The sequence below is a fragment of the Indicator indicator genome, chromosome 30, assembly GCF_027791375.1.
Source record: "Indicator indicator isolate 239-I01 chromosome 30, UM_Iind_1.1, whole genome shotgun sequence".
Taxonomy (NCBI): domain Eukaryota; kingdom Metazoa; phylum Chordata; class Aves; order Piciformes; family Indicatoridae; genus Indicator; species Indicator indicator.
The window spans coordinates 13503074-13519349 of record NC_072039.1 but is presented as its reverse complement, the minus strand read 5'-3'; the positions used below and the strand labels follow the sequence as shown (position 1 = coordinate 13519349).

The following is a 16276-nucleotide window of genomic DNA, read 5'->3' as shown; positions in this document are numbered from 1 at the left end:
TTGCTATGGAGAGTGAACTTCTGCCAGCTCGTAACAGTCTGCTGCAAAGCTGTTAACGGACACTGCTTTTATTTTCTTCATCTGTTAACTCTATACCTGGAGCATGAGCTCAGAAAGGAGTCCTGTTGTGCATGCTTCTGCTGAACCCAGGTGTCCTTCTCCTTCGACTGATTTTTAGCTAGGGCCTTAGGGTACCATCCAGTGAGGCTGCCTTTTCAGTGTCTTAGAATCACAGAACCATTTGGGTTGGAAAAGCCCTTTCAGATCATTGTCCAACTGTTCTGTCTCTCCTAACCATGTCCCTCAGCACTACATCTCTGCCTCTTTGAAATCCCTTCAGGGATGGGGATTCAACCACCTCCCTAGGCAGGCTGTGCCAGGCTTTGAGAACCCTTTCAGTGAAGAAGCTTCTTCTAATGTCCAACCTAAACCTCCCCTGGTACAACTTGAGGCCATTTTCCCTCCTCCTAGTACTGGGAGTCTAACTTCTGTTTGCCTAATAATTGTGCTAGCCTAACAGATCTGCTGAGTGTAACTGAGGAGCACCTCCCTGAAAGGTCTTTCCCACCTTCACATTCTCATTGTTTTATTGGAAGATGCAGCCTTTTCTTAGGGTGATGCATGGCCTATATCAAGAGTAATGTGATCAGCAGGACCAGGGCAGGGATTGTCCCCCTGTACTCGGCACTGGTGAGGCCACACCTAGAGCACTGTGATCAGTTTTGGGGCCCTCACTACAAGGACATGGAGGTGCTGAAGTGTGTCCAGAGAAGGGCAATGAGACTGGTGAAGGGTCTGGAGAACAGGGTTGGGGACCACATCTGAGGGACCACACCTGTCTGGCTGGAACCAGGAGGGGGTTGGTCTCTCCTCCAAAGGAACAAGTGACAGGAGGAGAAGAAATGGCCTCAAGTTGTGCCAGGGGGAGGTTTAGGCTGGATGTGAGGAACAATTTCTTCATGGAAGTAATGGTTAAGCTCTGGACCAGGCTGTGCAGGGCAATGGTGGGGTCCCCATCCCTTGAAGTGTTCGGAACATGTATCTGTGGTGCTGGGCAGGGGGGTAGGGCATAAGGGGGGGGTCAGTGATGCCCTGGCAGTGCTGGACTGGGTTTTGCAGGTCTTTTCCACTCCTGCTTACTCAGTCATTGTATACTGTGAGGTTCAGTCAGCAAGTTCTGTTTCCTTGCAGTTGGATTTGCATGGCTGCTGAAAATCTCTGTATGGACAATGGTGGTATTCACAGACTGGTGTTCATGCTTCTCAAAGTATCTTCCAGTGCTTGCTCTTTGCTTCTATCAGACTTTTGCTGTCTCTCACTTGTGCTCTCTGTTGATACCCTCCATAGGAGTCAGTTGGGAAGGAGCTGTTGGTCACAAGACTGGGAACAACAAAACTGTGTTTATCTTTAAATGGGAAGAAAGACCAGTGTAGGATTTCACCTTTGGTTGAAGGTTGCTGTGATGTTGGTATCACGCTTTTGAAATGATGTCCACATAGTGCTGCCACTCAGCAAGGTTTGGGCAGGCTGGAGAGCTGGGCAAAGGGGGACCTCACATGGTTCAACAAGATTAAGTGTAGGGTCCTGCCCCTGGGGAGGGACAATCCCCTGCACCAGGACATATGAGGGGACCTGCTGGGAAGCAGCTCCAGGGAGAAGATACTTAGAGGCCTGATGGTCAGTAAGCTGGTGGTCAGTGTGCCCTTTTGGCCAAGAAGGCCAATGTTATCCTGGAGTGCATTAAAAAGAGTGTGGCCAGCAGGTCAAGGAAAGTTCTCCTCCCCTCTATGCTACCTTGGTAAGACCATGTCTGGAGTCCTGGTCCAGTTGTGGGCTCCCCAGTTCAAGAGGGACAGGGATATACTGGAGAGTGTTCAGCAGAGGCTGTGAGGATGATGAAGGGACTGGAACATCTGTGTAACAGTGTGAGAGCTGAAATCCCCATTCCACACTGACAATAACCAGGCTAGCTCAATCTGGAAGCAAATGAAAGCTGTATTTACAAGCAAATCTACCATCTATGATGAAATACAATGAATATGTACAAATAGACACTAGTCACAACATTTACAAATATGTACAATCAACAGAAAAGCACAACCAAGCTCCCTTTGCTTCTCCCAAGGGGCCTTTCCCCAGGGGCTTCCCCCCCAGCCAGAAGGAATGCCCCCAGGGCCCCCCTGGCAGAAAGCAGAGAATCAAGAAGCAAAGAGGCTGTTAGACTTAACTTGTCAAGGTCAGTGAGTTAGCTTCAGCCAGAAAAGAAGCAGCAGCCAGACAGAAAAACTGAGTGAGCAAGCTGAGTCCTTGACTCAGACTGCCCCAACTTTGAGTAGAGATTCTTAAACATTTCTGCCTCTCCAATGGAAGTGTTTAGAATAATCATTATTTTGCTTTCTTACACCCAATAGTGACTTATTTACATTTCTTCACCTTCTCTGCTTGAACTTTGTGACAGTCTTAAAACCATCACAATCTGTCTGATGAGGAAAGGCTGCAAGACCTGCAGAAGAGAAGAATGAGAGGAGATCTTATTGATGGGTGGGTGTCAAGAAGTGACCAGTTTCTTTTTCAATGGTGTCCTGTTACAGGACAAGGGGCAGTGCAGACAAACTGGAATCTATGAGGTTCCAACTCAGCAAGGAGAAACCTCTTTGGTGTGAGGGTGCTGGAGTCCTGGAGGAGGCTGCCCAGAGGCTGTGGAGGCTCTTTAGAGACTTTCAAAACCCACCTAGGTGTACTCCTATGTGACCTGCCCTGGATGATCCTGCTCTGGCAGGGGGAGTTGGACTTGATATTCCAACTCCTGCATTCTGTGATTCTGTTTCAGTAGGATCAGGAAGGCTTTCCCAGAGGAGATGGTGTCTGTTTACTTTTACAGGATGAAGCAAAGTAAAAGGCTGTTGAAGTTCACTGCCAAGCCTGCTAGAGTAGGGTTAGCTGAAGTGTGGCATTGGGGAAGTTCCCTGCTCTTGATCCATTACAATAGTAAAACGTGAGGCATTGTCTGTCTGGCTCTAGGGAAGGGTGCCCTGGGGGCCTGTGCTGCAGCAAGGCCAAGATGAGCTATGCTGCAGAACATTCCTACAGAAACAGGGAGAGGACACTGGGTGTAGAGCTCAGTCTGTGCTTGTAGTAGGGACTTCCAGGTAGTAAATATTTGGTGTGCGGTGTGCTGGTAGGGTTAGGGTTATCCTCAGATGCAAAACCACTATGTGCATGTTTCAACCTTCACCTTCTGTGCCTCTGCAGAGGAGGTGGCCAAGCTGGAAAAGCACCTGATGCTTCTCCGCCAGGAGTATGTGAAGCTGCAGAAGAAACTGGTTGATACTGAGAGGAGATGCAATCTTCTGGCTGCTGAGGCCAACCAGGACAATGCCAGTGACACCTTCATCAGTCGGCTTCTGGCCATTGTAGCTGAGCTCTATCAGCAGGAGCAGTACAGGTAAGGAATGCCCCTCTGCAGACAGGGGCATGCAGGAGCCTTTGACTTCACTGACTGCAGTGGGTGCTGGTCTTAGACAAAGGAAAATCCTTTTTCTGGCGTGCTTGGGATCCTTGGCTGCAGTTGGAAGACCATGTTAAGGTCAGCTGGCAAGGTGAATGCAATCTTTGGATCAAGAGCTCTGAGAAGTTCAGCTGTGAGACTGACATCTGAGAGGCGTAATGAAAGCTGACCATTTTCACTGCCAGCAGCAAAACTCCCTTTCAAAAGAGGGCATTTTAACTGCTCAGTGCTTACCTGATGGGTTAATTACACAATGCATCTTCTACCAACTCTGCTCCTGGAAGGACGTGGCCTAGAAACCAGTTCTATTCTCCTGCTGGCTGTGAAGCAGCTGGATGAAATTGCCCAGAGTTGTTTGATGTGACAGGTGTTGGTGACACATGGCACTTAGTAGTATGAATCTAGTGGAGGTTGTCCCTGCTCACCGCAGGGGGCTTGGGCTAGATGTCCTTTGGAGGTCCCTTCCAAACCATTCTGTGATTCTATAAATGATGTCTTTGAACCTCAACACAAAATGAGGTTTAATTGTTGCTTTTCCATAGGCAAGTTAAGGATCACCCTCAATGCTCCAGATCCTTTAACTGGTTTGGTTCTGAGGCTACAGTGGCACTCATTTCTTTGTTATTCTTGAAAGCAATGCCAGGATACTAAAGGAATTTAGTCAGGTCAGGGGAAAATGCATAGTTTTGATGAAAATTTCCTTCCCCTAACATCTCTTCCTGAGCCTCCCTGAGAAAAGGCTCTGTGCCTGGAAAGAACTTGTAGTATGATGTGTAAAAGATTTGTTAGGTGGCACAAGCCAGAAAAGTTGAATCGCTGCATTTTAGCTTTTGAGTTTCAAAGACATAGAAAAGTAGTCTAAAAGGATCTGCAAGCCATAGAATGACCAAGGCAGCAAATCTCAGAGTAAGTTTTCAGTGTGATCTGGAGGTTGTACTGTAGCTTAGTGATGCAGAAAATAGTCTGGAAAGTGCACTTCCAGAGTCAGAGCACTGGTGAACTGTGAGGCTTTGAGATAAACAGGGCAGGTCCTTTCTAATTAGAAAGGATAACCTGGTGTGAAAGGGCTTGGGTTGAAATCTGTTCCTAAGAGCCGGTCTTCTGGGAACTGGGGGCTCTTGGGGTCTGCCTTGTGCTCAGACTGCTGGTCAAGCATCCTTTGTGCTCTTGCTGGGCTTGCCTGGAACCAGTGGTGCTTAGCTGACATAATGGGTGCAGACACTGCAATATAAATATTTAACCTCAAGATTGTTGGATTCTCCCTTCTGCAATATTTCCCTTGCAGTTTTTTCAAAAAATAGTTAAATACCCCCCCAACAACTTCCTCATTAGTGACTTCCTGCATTTCTCCCTAGCAAATGAGAACTGTGCCTCTTGGCAACAGAGTTAACCAGTTCGATGTGTTTAGCTGTCTGAACAACTTAACTTAACCGTGGCTCCCAGGACACAGGCACTATGGAGATGCTGAATCCTTATGTCTGTGAGGATAGGGAAGTCCCTGGCACACAGGTGCATGTTTCCTCTTTTCCCTCTCTTGCCAGTGATCTGAAGATAAAGGTTGGGGACAGCTGCATCAGCGCTCACAAGTTCGTTCTGGCGGCACGCAGTGACACTTGGAGTCTGGCCAACCTGGCTTCAACGGAGGAGCTGGATCTGTCAGGTCAGTCACTGCAGAGCAACATAATGCTGTGCACTATTGTTCATGTAGGACAGCACCCTTCCGCCCGACAATGTGCCTGCATGGGAAAAAGTTCCAAATCTGGACACCATTTCAGGCTAAAATGTCCTGTACCAACAGGACGCGCGCCTTAAACCTTACACACTCGCTACAGGAGCCCTTCCCGTATCAATTAACCGTGGACCCAGTGTTGGGTATAACTTGTTTATGAGCTTTTGGTTTCCTTAGAGCTTCTGCACAATCTCACAAGCCCCCTATCCCTATACCAATACTCAATTCAGGACGTGGAGGTTCCCCCTAACCCATTGGTCCCCCTCGCGCCTGAACAAAGGCACAACCTCCTCTTCTTAATAAATGGCCAGTCCACCAATCATACCTTAAACTCCCACCAAGGCAGGTTGCAAGAACCCATTTGTTCCCCACCCTTCCCAACCAAACCCCACCCCCCCTTCAGTTTGCACCCCCGCAAACCCACCCCCCCCCCCAGGCGTATGGGGGCATCCCCCCCACCACGTGCTCAGTTGGCAGCCCGTCGCAGCAGATTGTTCTCGAGTAAGCCCTTGAGAGGGACGCAGAAGTCTAAGCCTCTCTGAAGAAATCGGAATCATTCCTAAACGGGCAGGGTTGCGCCCCAGCCCCACTGTGCCCTGCAAAGCGCTACCCCACATTATACCTTTATCCCCCCCCCTTTTATTCCCCCTTCCCTCCAACAAAACCCCCACCACCACATCCCCCACACCTTCCCACATCCCCTACCAACACAACCACAAACAACCCACACATCACCCCTTTCTCATACCACACAACACTTTACCATCCTTTTTCTACACCACCCTTCCACAACTTCCATACACTTCCCACCATTCCCCTTGTCGTTCAAGTCCAGAGTGAAAGACGATCGGCCAGTCGGTGGGAGCGGGGGGCAGTACCTCCGACCCATGGCCCCCCCCCAAGCCTGAGACTTGCCTAGCAGCGGGAGGGGGAAGAAAGAGCCCTGGGGTTTTGGGTTTACCCTCAGGTGGGAAGAAGGGAAGGATTGGGAAGCTTTGGGAATTCTGTGAGGGGTTCTGTACGCTTTGGGATACTCTTTGCCACTATGCTTTGTAGTTTGTAGTTCTCTGTAGCTTCACCAATTGCTTTTCCATTTAAACTTTCCATCACTCTCCAATCCGTTTGTGTGAGTCTCATTCTTTTGTCCCTTTCGGGGCAAGAGACGATCTGTCTGGCCCCAAACCAGCACAGATGTCCAACCTAAACCTCCCTTGGTGCAACTTGAGGCTGCTTCCTCTTGTCCTATTGCTTATTTGGGTTGGAAAAGCCTTCCAATATTGAGTCCAGCCATCAACCCAACACCACCATGGCCACTAAACTATGTCCCCAAGTGCCATGGCTGCAGGTTTCTTGAACACTTCCAAGCATGGGGACTCCACCTCCCTGGGCAGCCTGTTCCAACCTCTGACCACTCTTGCAGCAATAAATTTTTCCTCATCCCCAGCCTAACCTTCCCCTGGCACAATTTCTGGCCATTTCCTTTCCTTCTATTGCCTGATCCTAGGGTAAAAAGACCAACCCCCACCTGGCTCCAGCCTTCTTTCAGGGAGTTGCGGAGAGCAATGAGTTTTCCCCTCAACCTTCTCTTCTCCATACTAAACAACCCCCCTCAGCTGCTCCTCACCAGCCCTGCTCTCCAAACCCCTCACCAGCTTTGTCCTCTGTATGCATTCCAGGCTCTCAATGTCCATAGAGTGAGGACCCTAAAACTGAAACTAGTATTTGAGGTGTGGCCTCACCAGTGCTGAGTACGAGGGGATCATCCCTTCCTTGGTCCTGCTGGCCACACCATTGCTGATACCTAAAGATATTTACCTTGCTATAACCTCCTGTGTCTTAGTCTGTGCTGTGCCTGGAACTCTCTAGCACTCTGAAAATAGTCTGGGGTGGCTCTTCAAGTAAAAAAGACCTTTTGGGATTGCTGGTTCAGTGTCTTAAACATGTTTTCATTTTAAAACTAAATAAAGCTTAAGAGACTAATGTTGTTTTCCTACATAAATGATGGTATTTGTAATTGCTCTGATCTTACCATCTGGAGTAATTCTCATCTGCATCCTTGGAAGCAGGGTGGTTGTTTACTTCTGACTAAGTGACAAAGGTCTCTGGCCCTTGAGCTTGTTTATATCCTCTTGTGAGGTAGGCTTCTAGTTTTCTTGTTGTTTAAAAACATCAGGCTTGTGATCAGTGTGGTGAAATTAAGCACTCTGAAGTGGTGACCAAGTTGTATGCACCATTACTGCACCACAGCTGTTTGCAACATGTGGCTGTTGGAGCAGGTCCAGAGGAGACCATGAAGATGGAGCACCTTCCCTGTGGGCACATGCTGAGAGAATTGGGGCTGGAGAAGAGAAGGCTCCAGGGAGACCTTAGAGCAGCCTTCCAGTACCTGAAGGGGCTCCAGGAGAGCTGGGGAAGGACTTTCGAAAAGGGCTGGGAGTGCCAGGATGAGGGACAATGGCTTTGAGCTGGGAGAGGGGAGATTGAGACTGGAGGTGAGGAAGAAATTCTTGAGTGAGGGTGGGGAGACCCTTCCAACCAAACCCATTCTGGGATTCTCTGAAAAGGGAGAGCATTTGGCAGTCTGAAAGGGGATTTGTGCGTGTCAAATGTAGTTTTGATTTTTAGCCCTTTGAGAGGGACCCTAGACTCTAAAGGGTCATTGTTGGCCCCTAACCATGCAGTATTTGTGTAGTGGGTAGAAGGCAGAGCTCCCTGCATTCTGTGCAGTGTTCAGTGGGCAAAAGGCTTCCTGCTTGCTGCCAGCATTGTTAGCTTCAACTTCTGACCAGTCTTGCCTCTGTTTTGATATTTGGTTTGCGCTAAGCAGCAGAGTTCCAACAGGGCAGCTGTTAGTTTAACAGTCAGAGGACTTAAAACTCCTTGAACAGGTGATTGTTCTCTGGGTGTCTAATTAATGCCTCTTGTTCCCTGCAGCAGATGCTGAGCCAGAGGTAACCATGGCAATGCTGCGGTGGATCTATACAGATGACCTGGAGCTAAGGGAAGATGATATCTTCTTGACACAGCTTATGAGATTAGCTAATAAATTTCAGCTCCAGCTGCTTAGGGAAAGGTGAGTCTTGGGCATCACCGTTTTCTCCTGAACTGTTCAGTCTTGTTTGACCAGAAATAAGATGGAAACTGCTGCCCGTAGGGTAAAATTTTGCTTTTTCAAAGTTTTTCCTAATGTACAGTTTCTCAAAGGAAAATGAAGCACTGCAGTTAACTGCAGTTAAAAGCTATAAGGAAAAACTGCTAAGTCTTGTTTGCTTTGCAGTTCCTCTCCCAAAGTAATAACCCTGATTTGGCACGAAGAGGAAGTAGAGATCAGTGTGTTAATAACAAGCTCTGAAGAACTGCAAGAAATTAAAAGCAGTGCTGGGAAGAGTCAATGGCAAGAGCTTGCAGGTGGAACATTTTTAACTTAAAGCTGTTCTTTGCATCTTGGTGGCAACTTCCCTTCAGAAAGGTGCTTTGCTGTTTTGGGGAGATCACCATTCTAGTAGAGAATGGGCTCTTATCTTGAATATAGAGTGCTGAGTGACCATTTAGAGAGAAGTCTGAATGTACATGTTGAAACCTTCAGGTTTTGGACAACTTCAAAGCCTAGGATGTAGTCAGAATACTCTTTGATGCAATCTTTTGCCCCAGGGGTGTCTGAGGCTGTAGCAGTACATGACAACCTGTGACTGAAGTGTGGCTTCACATGCCACACTAAATGGTTGTCAATTCTTCTGTTCAAAGACAGTAACCTCTGTAAGGTCAATGCTAAAACTGCCCTCAAGCTTTGTATCAGCCTAAAGCATTGTTGGACCTCCTGAACGTTTCTCAGCTGTTGGCTGGTCATGGCAGTCCAGTGCCAAGTCCATGTTCAGTATGTTCTTAGTAATCATTAGCTGTCTTGGTGGATATCTGCACCTGGAGATGAGACCTTCCATTTTCTTGGTCTGAATATCTCCTTGGAGATTACTGCTGTGTTTAATTTCATCTTGAGCTACTTGAATTTCCTTCCCATAAACTGATAGCTCCACACCTATATAGAGATCAGATGGAGCCACTTGTGCCTTCTGGTTTGCCTTTCTCTAGCTTTGCCACAAAAGCTGCTTGTGATCACTGCAGTCTTTGTGAAGACAGCTTCCCTACTTCCTAACAGTGAGTGAACTGCAGTTGGCTCCTTAGGGAGAACCAGGATGTCTGTCTCCACTTGCAGGCTACTGCAGTGTGGTGGTGTCATGGGACCTTAGCTTAGATGGACTGCTCTGCTGGAAGCTGTCTTACAGGGCTTTGATTGAAGTTTGTGCTGCTCGGCCTTACATCCAAGGAAGGCCAAGCTGTTTTCTGCTGCCATCTAGAAGGAGTAGTATCTAGGTGCCTTTTAGAGCATGGGGAGTGATCCCAGTGATTCCCTGATAACTGAGCAGTGGCTTTCCTGTTTTGACAGGTGTGAGAAAGGAGTCATGTCCCTAGTCAATGTCAGGAACTGCATTCGCTTCTACCAGACTGCTGAGGAGCTGAATGCCAGCACCCTGCTCAACTACTGTGCTGAGATCATTGCCAGTCACTGGGTGAGTACTGCCAAAAGGCAGCAGGAAGAGAAATGTTTGCGGAGTGCAGGAACTGTACTCAGTAGGATTTTGTTTAACTTGCTGTGCTGTGTAACCTCAGAAGTGTCTCAATGTGCTTGCATTGAACCATTCCAGCTGGGATGGGATTCTCTGGATTCCTAACTTCCTGGGACTGAAGTGACCTGTTTTGCTGACCCCTGGGTGTTTTTAAGGAGCACAGCTCAGAGCTGTCATCTCCCTGCCCTGTCCCCTGGTGTGAATCAAGGGGCTGCTTCTGAGGCAGGAGGGATTTTTCCCTTCCCACCTGTCTCAGTTTTGGGCACTCTGGTATTTGGTTTTCTCCACAGTAATTCGTAATTATATGTTGGAAACAAAGCTTGTTCAATGGCTCCTTCTCAAAGACCTTTCTGTTGTCTTGGAAGGTTCTGTCTGTCTTGGTGTGACTGTCTTGCCTATAGCCTGAGGAGTTGTGTTCCGTAGAAATAATATACTGTGAAAAGCTCCTGAATGTGAGCCGAAGGGACTGCATCTAATGAGCAAGAGGGCTGCTTATCAGCTCTGAACTGTTGAAGTTCTCTGTAGTTGGTCTCTGTCTGTACAGGTCACAAATCCCAGGCCTGCTCTTACCTCTAAAAAAAAGAAAATCTATGGAAGCCAGGGAAGAGTTTATCCTCTGGAGAGAGTGGCAAGGAATCCTGCAACCAACTTGGACATTTCACTCTGATCTGTTACCTTGAGGAAAGTTTTGATTAACTGAGTAATGGATTAGTCTTTAAAATAAGACTTGTCCACAGAAGACTGATGGTGTGAGGATTTAGATTATTCTAAACTGAACTACAGAGTCAGAGAATGTTAGGGGTTAGAAGGAACCTCTAGAGATTGAGTCCAACCCTGCTGCCAGAGCAGGATCACCCAGGGCAAGTCACTCAGGAACACATCCAGGTGAGTCTTGAATGTCTCCAGAGAAGTAGACTCTACAACCTCTAAGCAGCCTGATCCAAGGTTCCAGGACCCTCCAGTGGAAAGTTTCTCCTATTCTTGAGGTGGAACCTCCTGAATTTCAGCTTTTTCCTGTTGTTGCTTATCCTGTCACTGGGCACCACCAGAGCCTGGACCCTTCATCCTGACACCCACCCCTTGATATTTACAGACATTGATAAGGTCCCCTCTCAGCCTTCTATTCTCCAGACTAAGCAGCCCCAGGTGTCTCTGACTTTCTTCATGGCAGAGATATTCCAGTCCATCATCCTCATATCTCACATCCAATCTGCTGTTGGACTCTCTCCAGCAGATCCCTGTCTCACTTGAACTAGGGAGCTCAGAACTGGACACAGTATTCCAGGTGTGGTCTCACCAGGGCAGAGTAGAGGAGCAGGAGAACCATTTTCATGTTCTAGATGTGGATGTTTCTTTGGCTAATGGCACAGAGGGGGAACTGATTTGATCTGTGGGTATATAAAGTCTTGAACCTGCAGGTCAGCCATTTGAACACTCTACTGCTTTTGGTTCTTCCTTTTGTCGCTGTTCTACCTCAAAACGAGTTTTAGTGAAATGAGTGCTAACCTAAGGGCTTTGTACTTTAAGCTTTTGTTCTACTGTTACTCAGTTTTTTCAGAGATCTGTGGAATTGTCAGTCTTCAGGAGTGGCAGGTGGTGTTGTCAGAAAATTCCAGCCTGTGATTTGAGCCTAGGCAGAGGAGGAGTTTAGAGACTCGATGTTGATCTACGGCAACACTAGAGTTGTTTTGGTTAGAAAAGACCTCTATCATCCAGTCCAACTACAAACCCAACACCATGGCCATGAAACTATGTCCTGAAGTGCCATGTCCACACCTCCAGCAGTGTCTGGTAGGATGCTGATTTTTGCATCTGTAGACAAAACAAAACTTCTGATGGTGACACTGCAATGTAAGATATGAAACTTGCTGAATATTCCTTCCTGCTTTTTAAAAGGCTCTTTTGGACTGTTCGTTCTTGCTGTGGTGTTATGAAAAGGCAGCTTTCCACTGACTTGATTGCAGTGTGCAGTGCCTTGTTTATAGATAGGACAGGAGTGTTGCTTACCCCTTTCTAATTGCTTCCAGGATGACTTGCGTAAAGAAGACTTCAGCAGCATGAGTGCTCAGTTGTTGTACAAGATGTTCAAGTCCAAGACAGAATACCCGCTGCACAAGGCTATTAAAGTTCAGAGAGAAGATGTGGTCTTTCTATATCTCATTGAAATGGATTCACAGGTAGGATGAGACTGACTCAACCTAGCCTCTAGAATTTGTTGTTTTAAATAACAAGTTTGGCTCCCAGGCTGAGCCTTGTTACTGATTTCTTTGTCACTGATCCTTACTTGTTTGTCACTTCTATGTATGTAATGGAGACCTCTCTGTAGAAATCTTAATTCAGAAATGATTCATAACACCTTTAAAACATCTTGTATGGAACAGATCATCATAGAATCACAGAATGGCTTGGGTTGGAAGGGACCTTAAAGATCATCCAGTTCTAAACCTCCCACTAGCCCAGGTTACTCAAGGCCTCATCTAGCGTGGCCTTGAACACCTTCAGGGAGGGGACATTCACAACCTCCCTGTTCCAGTGTCTCTCCACCCTCACTGTCAAGAATTTCTTTCTCATCTCCAGTCTTAATCTCCCCTCTTCCAGCTCAAAGCCATTCCCTCATGTAATAACATCCAACCCCTGATGTTGCTCTGCACATTTAAAGCTGGCTGCTGTAACAGTGACTTTGCTGCTTCGTGGCTGTTCAGTGAGCACCATTTCTTTGAACAAAAGCTTTTCCTCTTCTGCTGGCTGTTTGAAATAACAGGTCTGTGACGCTGGGATGAGTGCTCTAAACCAGCAAATAATAGGCCCCCAATCAGGGGGTAGGAAGAATTAATAATTATCCAGAATGACTTAATTAGGCCTTTTAGCGTTCTCAGATTCAATTGGAAGCTGGGACTGTAGCAGCAGTTAGTATCATAGAATGGTTTGGATTGGAAGAGACCTGCAAAGGTCATCCAGTCCAACCCCCCCTGCAGTGAGCAGGGACAACATTTACTAGATCATGTTGCTCAGAGCCTTGTCCAGTCTGTTGAATATCTCCAGGGATGGGGCCTCAACCACCTCCCTGGGCAACATGTTCCGGTGTTCCACCACCCTCATAGTGAAGAAATTGTTCCTAATGTCCAATCTAAGTCTGCTCTGCTCTCATTTCAAACCACTGCCTCTTGTCCTGTCCCTGCAGGCCTTTGCAAACTGTCCCTCTGCAGCCTTCTTGTAGCCCCTTCAGCTACTGGAAGGCTGCTCTAAGGTCTCCCTGGAGCCTTCTCTTCTCCAGGCTGAACAACCCCAGCTCCCTCAGTCTGTCTTTGTAGGAGAGGTTCTCCAGACCCCTGATCATCCTTAGGTGCTAATCCAGTTTTGATTTAAGGTATATTAAAGGAATAATTCAGTAATTCTTGCTAGTGCCATGTTGAACAAGCCCATATAGAGCATACTGGGCTTGCTTCCTGGGGGTGAAAGAAGCCTTGTCAACAGCACTCCTGTTTGCTCACCAGATAGCCCTCTGGGTAGGCTTGCATGTGGTGGTGCTGGTCTTCTGATTGCTTTCCTGGGTAAACAGCACATTGCACTTTGCATTTGAGCTGAAGGTCTAATAATGGACTAGTTGGAACAGGCTGGTTAGCATTGACCTCTAATGTCAATGGGCTGAATTTGTCTTGTAGCTTCCTGGGAAGCTGAACGAATTGGATCACAATGGAGATCTTGCTTTGGATCTAGCCCTTGCCCAAAGATTGGAAGGTATTGCAACCACGTTGGTCAACCACAAGGCTGATGTAGACAGGGCAGACAAGAGAGGCTGGAGTCTCTTACATAAAGCCATCCAGAGGGGTAAGTAAATGGGATGTGAAGCCTTGTTAGCTTGCAGTGGTTCCCAGTGGGGAATGTATCCCACACTCTGTTCCTGTGTCACTTCACAGCTGGCACTTCAGGTAGAAAACTGCTCTCAAGGATGAATTTTGTCTTTAAAAAAAAAACAAACACAAAAAAACCCCACACCCTTAAATTCTTATTTGGGATATGTGGACACAGCTTTCCCTACACGACTTCCAGAAGCAGTCCCATAGTGTCTGCTGCAGGAATAAGCATAGGGAGACACTGGGAATATTCACTTGTGATAACTCAGTGTCTTTCTGACATGGTGCAGTCAAGCATGGCAGCCTAGTGATGAAGATGAAGCTTTTTGCTAGACCTGGGCTGGATGCAGTGCTTCTTTATGCCTATAGTTAACAAGCAAGGGTCCTTGCTACTGGAGAGCAGCTTGAGGGAAGGAAAAACTGGAAGATGAGGAGCATGTCAAGGTGCTTCTGTGCCAGTCTGATTACCTTCAAAGCTCTGCTGTGTAGTGTAGTTACCAGTGTGGAGCCTGAGTTACAGCCACAGGGTTATCTTGAGCTGTTCTCTCGCTTAGCATGGATAATGCATCTTAGAACTGGAGCGCAGCAGGATGTGGTTGCCATGGCCACAGTACTCTGAAGGCAGCAGCATCTTGGCCTGTGGCCAAAGTCAGGTAGCAGTCTGTAGTGAACACCTTTTGCTGCTAGTTGTCTGCAGTGGTATCTCTGGCAGCTCTGTTTCAGAAAGCTGAGAACCACAGGACCCTTAACTGTGAGTGGACCTCAGGGGTGCTGTAATGCTACAAATGCAGAGCTTTGTTTCTGGACTCTCAGAACTCATTTAAGCTTTGTCATCTCAAAATGCAGCTCCTGAGTTCTTCCTTTAATCTCCTACGTATCTAACCAGGGTAATGCTGGTGTCTGATCCTGTGGGTGAAACTTCAGCAGCAGGAGTAGTAGACCATCAGCATAGGTCAGTGTTGTGATGGCTGCAGCCCTGTTAAGCACTAGAGGGGTTGCAGCAGGCTGCTCTTCCTGCTTAATCCTGGCACTTGTCCTCAAGTTTTAATGTCTGCTTTCAGTCTGAGCTGGAGCTCTGAGTGAATGCTTGCTTCTCAGTAACCAAAGCTGCAGTGAACTCCTCACTGTAACTGTCACATGTTCTGCAGTGCAGCTAAAGCAGAGTATCTCAGCTTGCCACAGGATTTTTGTTCCTTATGATCACTGGAGACTGGGGGAGTGGTGGATGTGGAAGTCAGAAAATCATAGACTAGCTCTGGTGGGAAAAGCCCTCTAAGATCATCGAACCATCAACCCAACACCGCCATGGCCACACTTTTCTGGAATGCCTCTGGTGATGGGGACTCCACCACCTCCCTGGACAACCTAAATGCTCTTTTGCTGGTAGAGAGAATCCAGCAGTCTGCATTGCTTCACCAGGCAAACAGCCTCCTTTGTTCTCTCATGCTCAGGACAAGCACCCTGTCAGTGTCTCTTCAAAGCTGTCTTGGTGTAAGGGAATTCATGTTACCCTTAAGTCACTTTCTGCATATTGGTGTTTCAACTCTAAGGCTTTATGTACTGAAGTCCAAATTCTTGTGAGAAGCTGTTAGGAATGCTGTGCATGGGGGTTCCTCACTGGTGAAGTCCTTACCTGTGGTCTTAAATATCCAAGAGCAAAGGCTGTGTTTGTGCTTGGTTGTGGCAAGACTGAGCAGATAAGGACTAACTTCAGCTACATACCTTTGACTGCTACCCTGGCATGGTACCTCTTGTTCAAAACCTACTTGTGTTTAGTCTCATACTTTGTCCAGTTGTGCCCTGAAGCAGTGAAGCCTTTCTCGTGATGGAGGAATTGGCGAACTCAGTATCACTGTAACAAAGGACTATGTGAACTTGAGTCCCTTTCTGCAGGGGCTGTTAGAAGACGTTTTAATCCTGATTTTGCAGCAAAATGTTCTTGAAGTTACTAGTCTAAGAGCAGGCAATTGGGATTGGAATGATTGTGTGGCTTGGAGGAAAACAGTGTGTGTCCATTTTTGGGGACTTGTATGCATAGGGTATGTGAAGCAGAGGTGCATAAATAACCTCATTTTTTTTCATAAAAGGAGATAAATTTGCTGCCAGCTTTCTCATTAAAAATGGTGCCCGTGTGAATGCTGCTACCTTGGGAGACCAGGAGACTCCTCTGCACCTTGTGGCATCCTGCAGCCCCAGGAAGCATTTGCCAGATGTCATGGCAGAGATGGCACAGATAGCAGAGTCCCTCCTTCAGGCAGGAGCCAATCCAAACATGCAAGACAGCAAAGGAAGGTAAACACTGGGTGAAGGCAGGTCTGCTGCCAGCTGAACTGCAGATCTTACTACAGTGATCAGATGCAGCCTACTGAGGACTTGCTACTCAGGCCTGTCAGCAAGGCATGGCTGATACTGGAAGTAGAAAAGAGAAATTCTTCAATCTAGTTGGAGGCCTGTGGGTAGGTCTGAAGCAGAAAGCTGCACAGACTGGCTGGTATCCTGTCCTCACCAGCAAGACAGGCCAGCTGGAGAGCACTGGAGTGAGCTGTGCTGGGGCACATGGCAC

General features: G+C 47.4%; 1 protein-coding gene across 1 annotated transcript in view; it reads left to right on the top strand.

Annotated features, from left to right (window-relative positions):
- Positions 1-3200: 3200 nt before the first annotated feature.
- The window catches only part of ANKFY1 (ankyrin repeat and FYVE domain containing 1), a 30478-nt gene continuing 17402 nt past the window's right edge, over positions 3201-16276 (top strand). Inside the window, exons 1-7 of the mRNA XM_054394246.1 lie at positions 3201-3445; positions 5050-5168; positions 8175-8310; positions 9679-9802; positions 11887-12036; positions 13522-13687; positions 15801-16005. Coding sequence (XP_054250221.1) covers positions 3201-3445; positions 5050-5168; positions 8175-8310; positions 9679-9802; positions 11887-12036; positions 13522-13687; positions 15801-16005 — 1145 coding nt within the window. The remainder of the gene's footprint in view (positions 3446-5049; positions 5169-8174; positions 8311-9678; positions 9803-11886; positions 12037-13521; positions 13688-15800; positions 16006-16276) is intronic.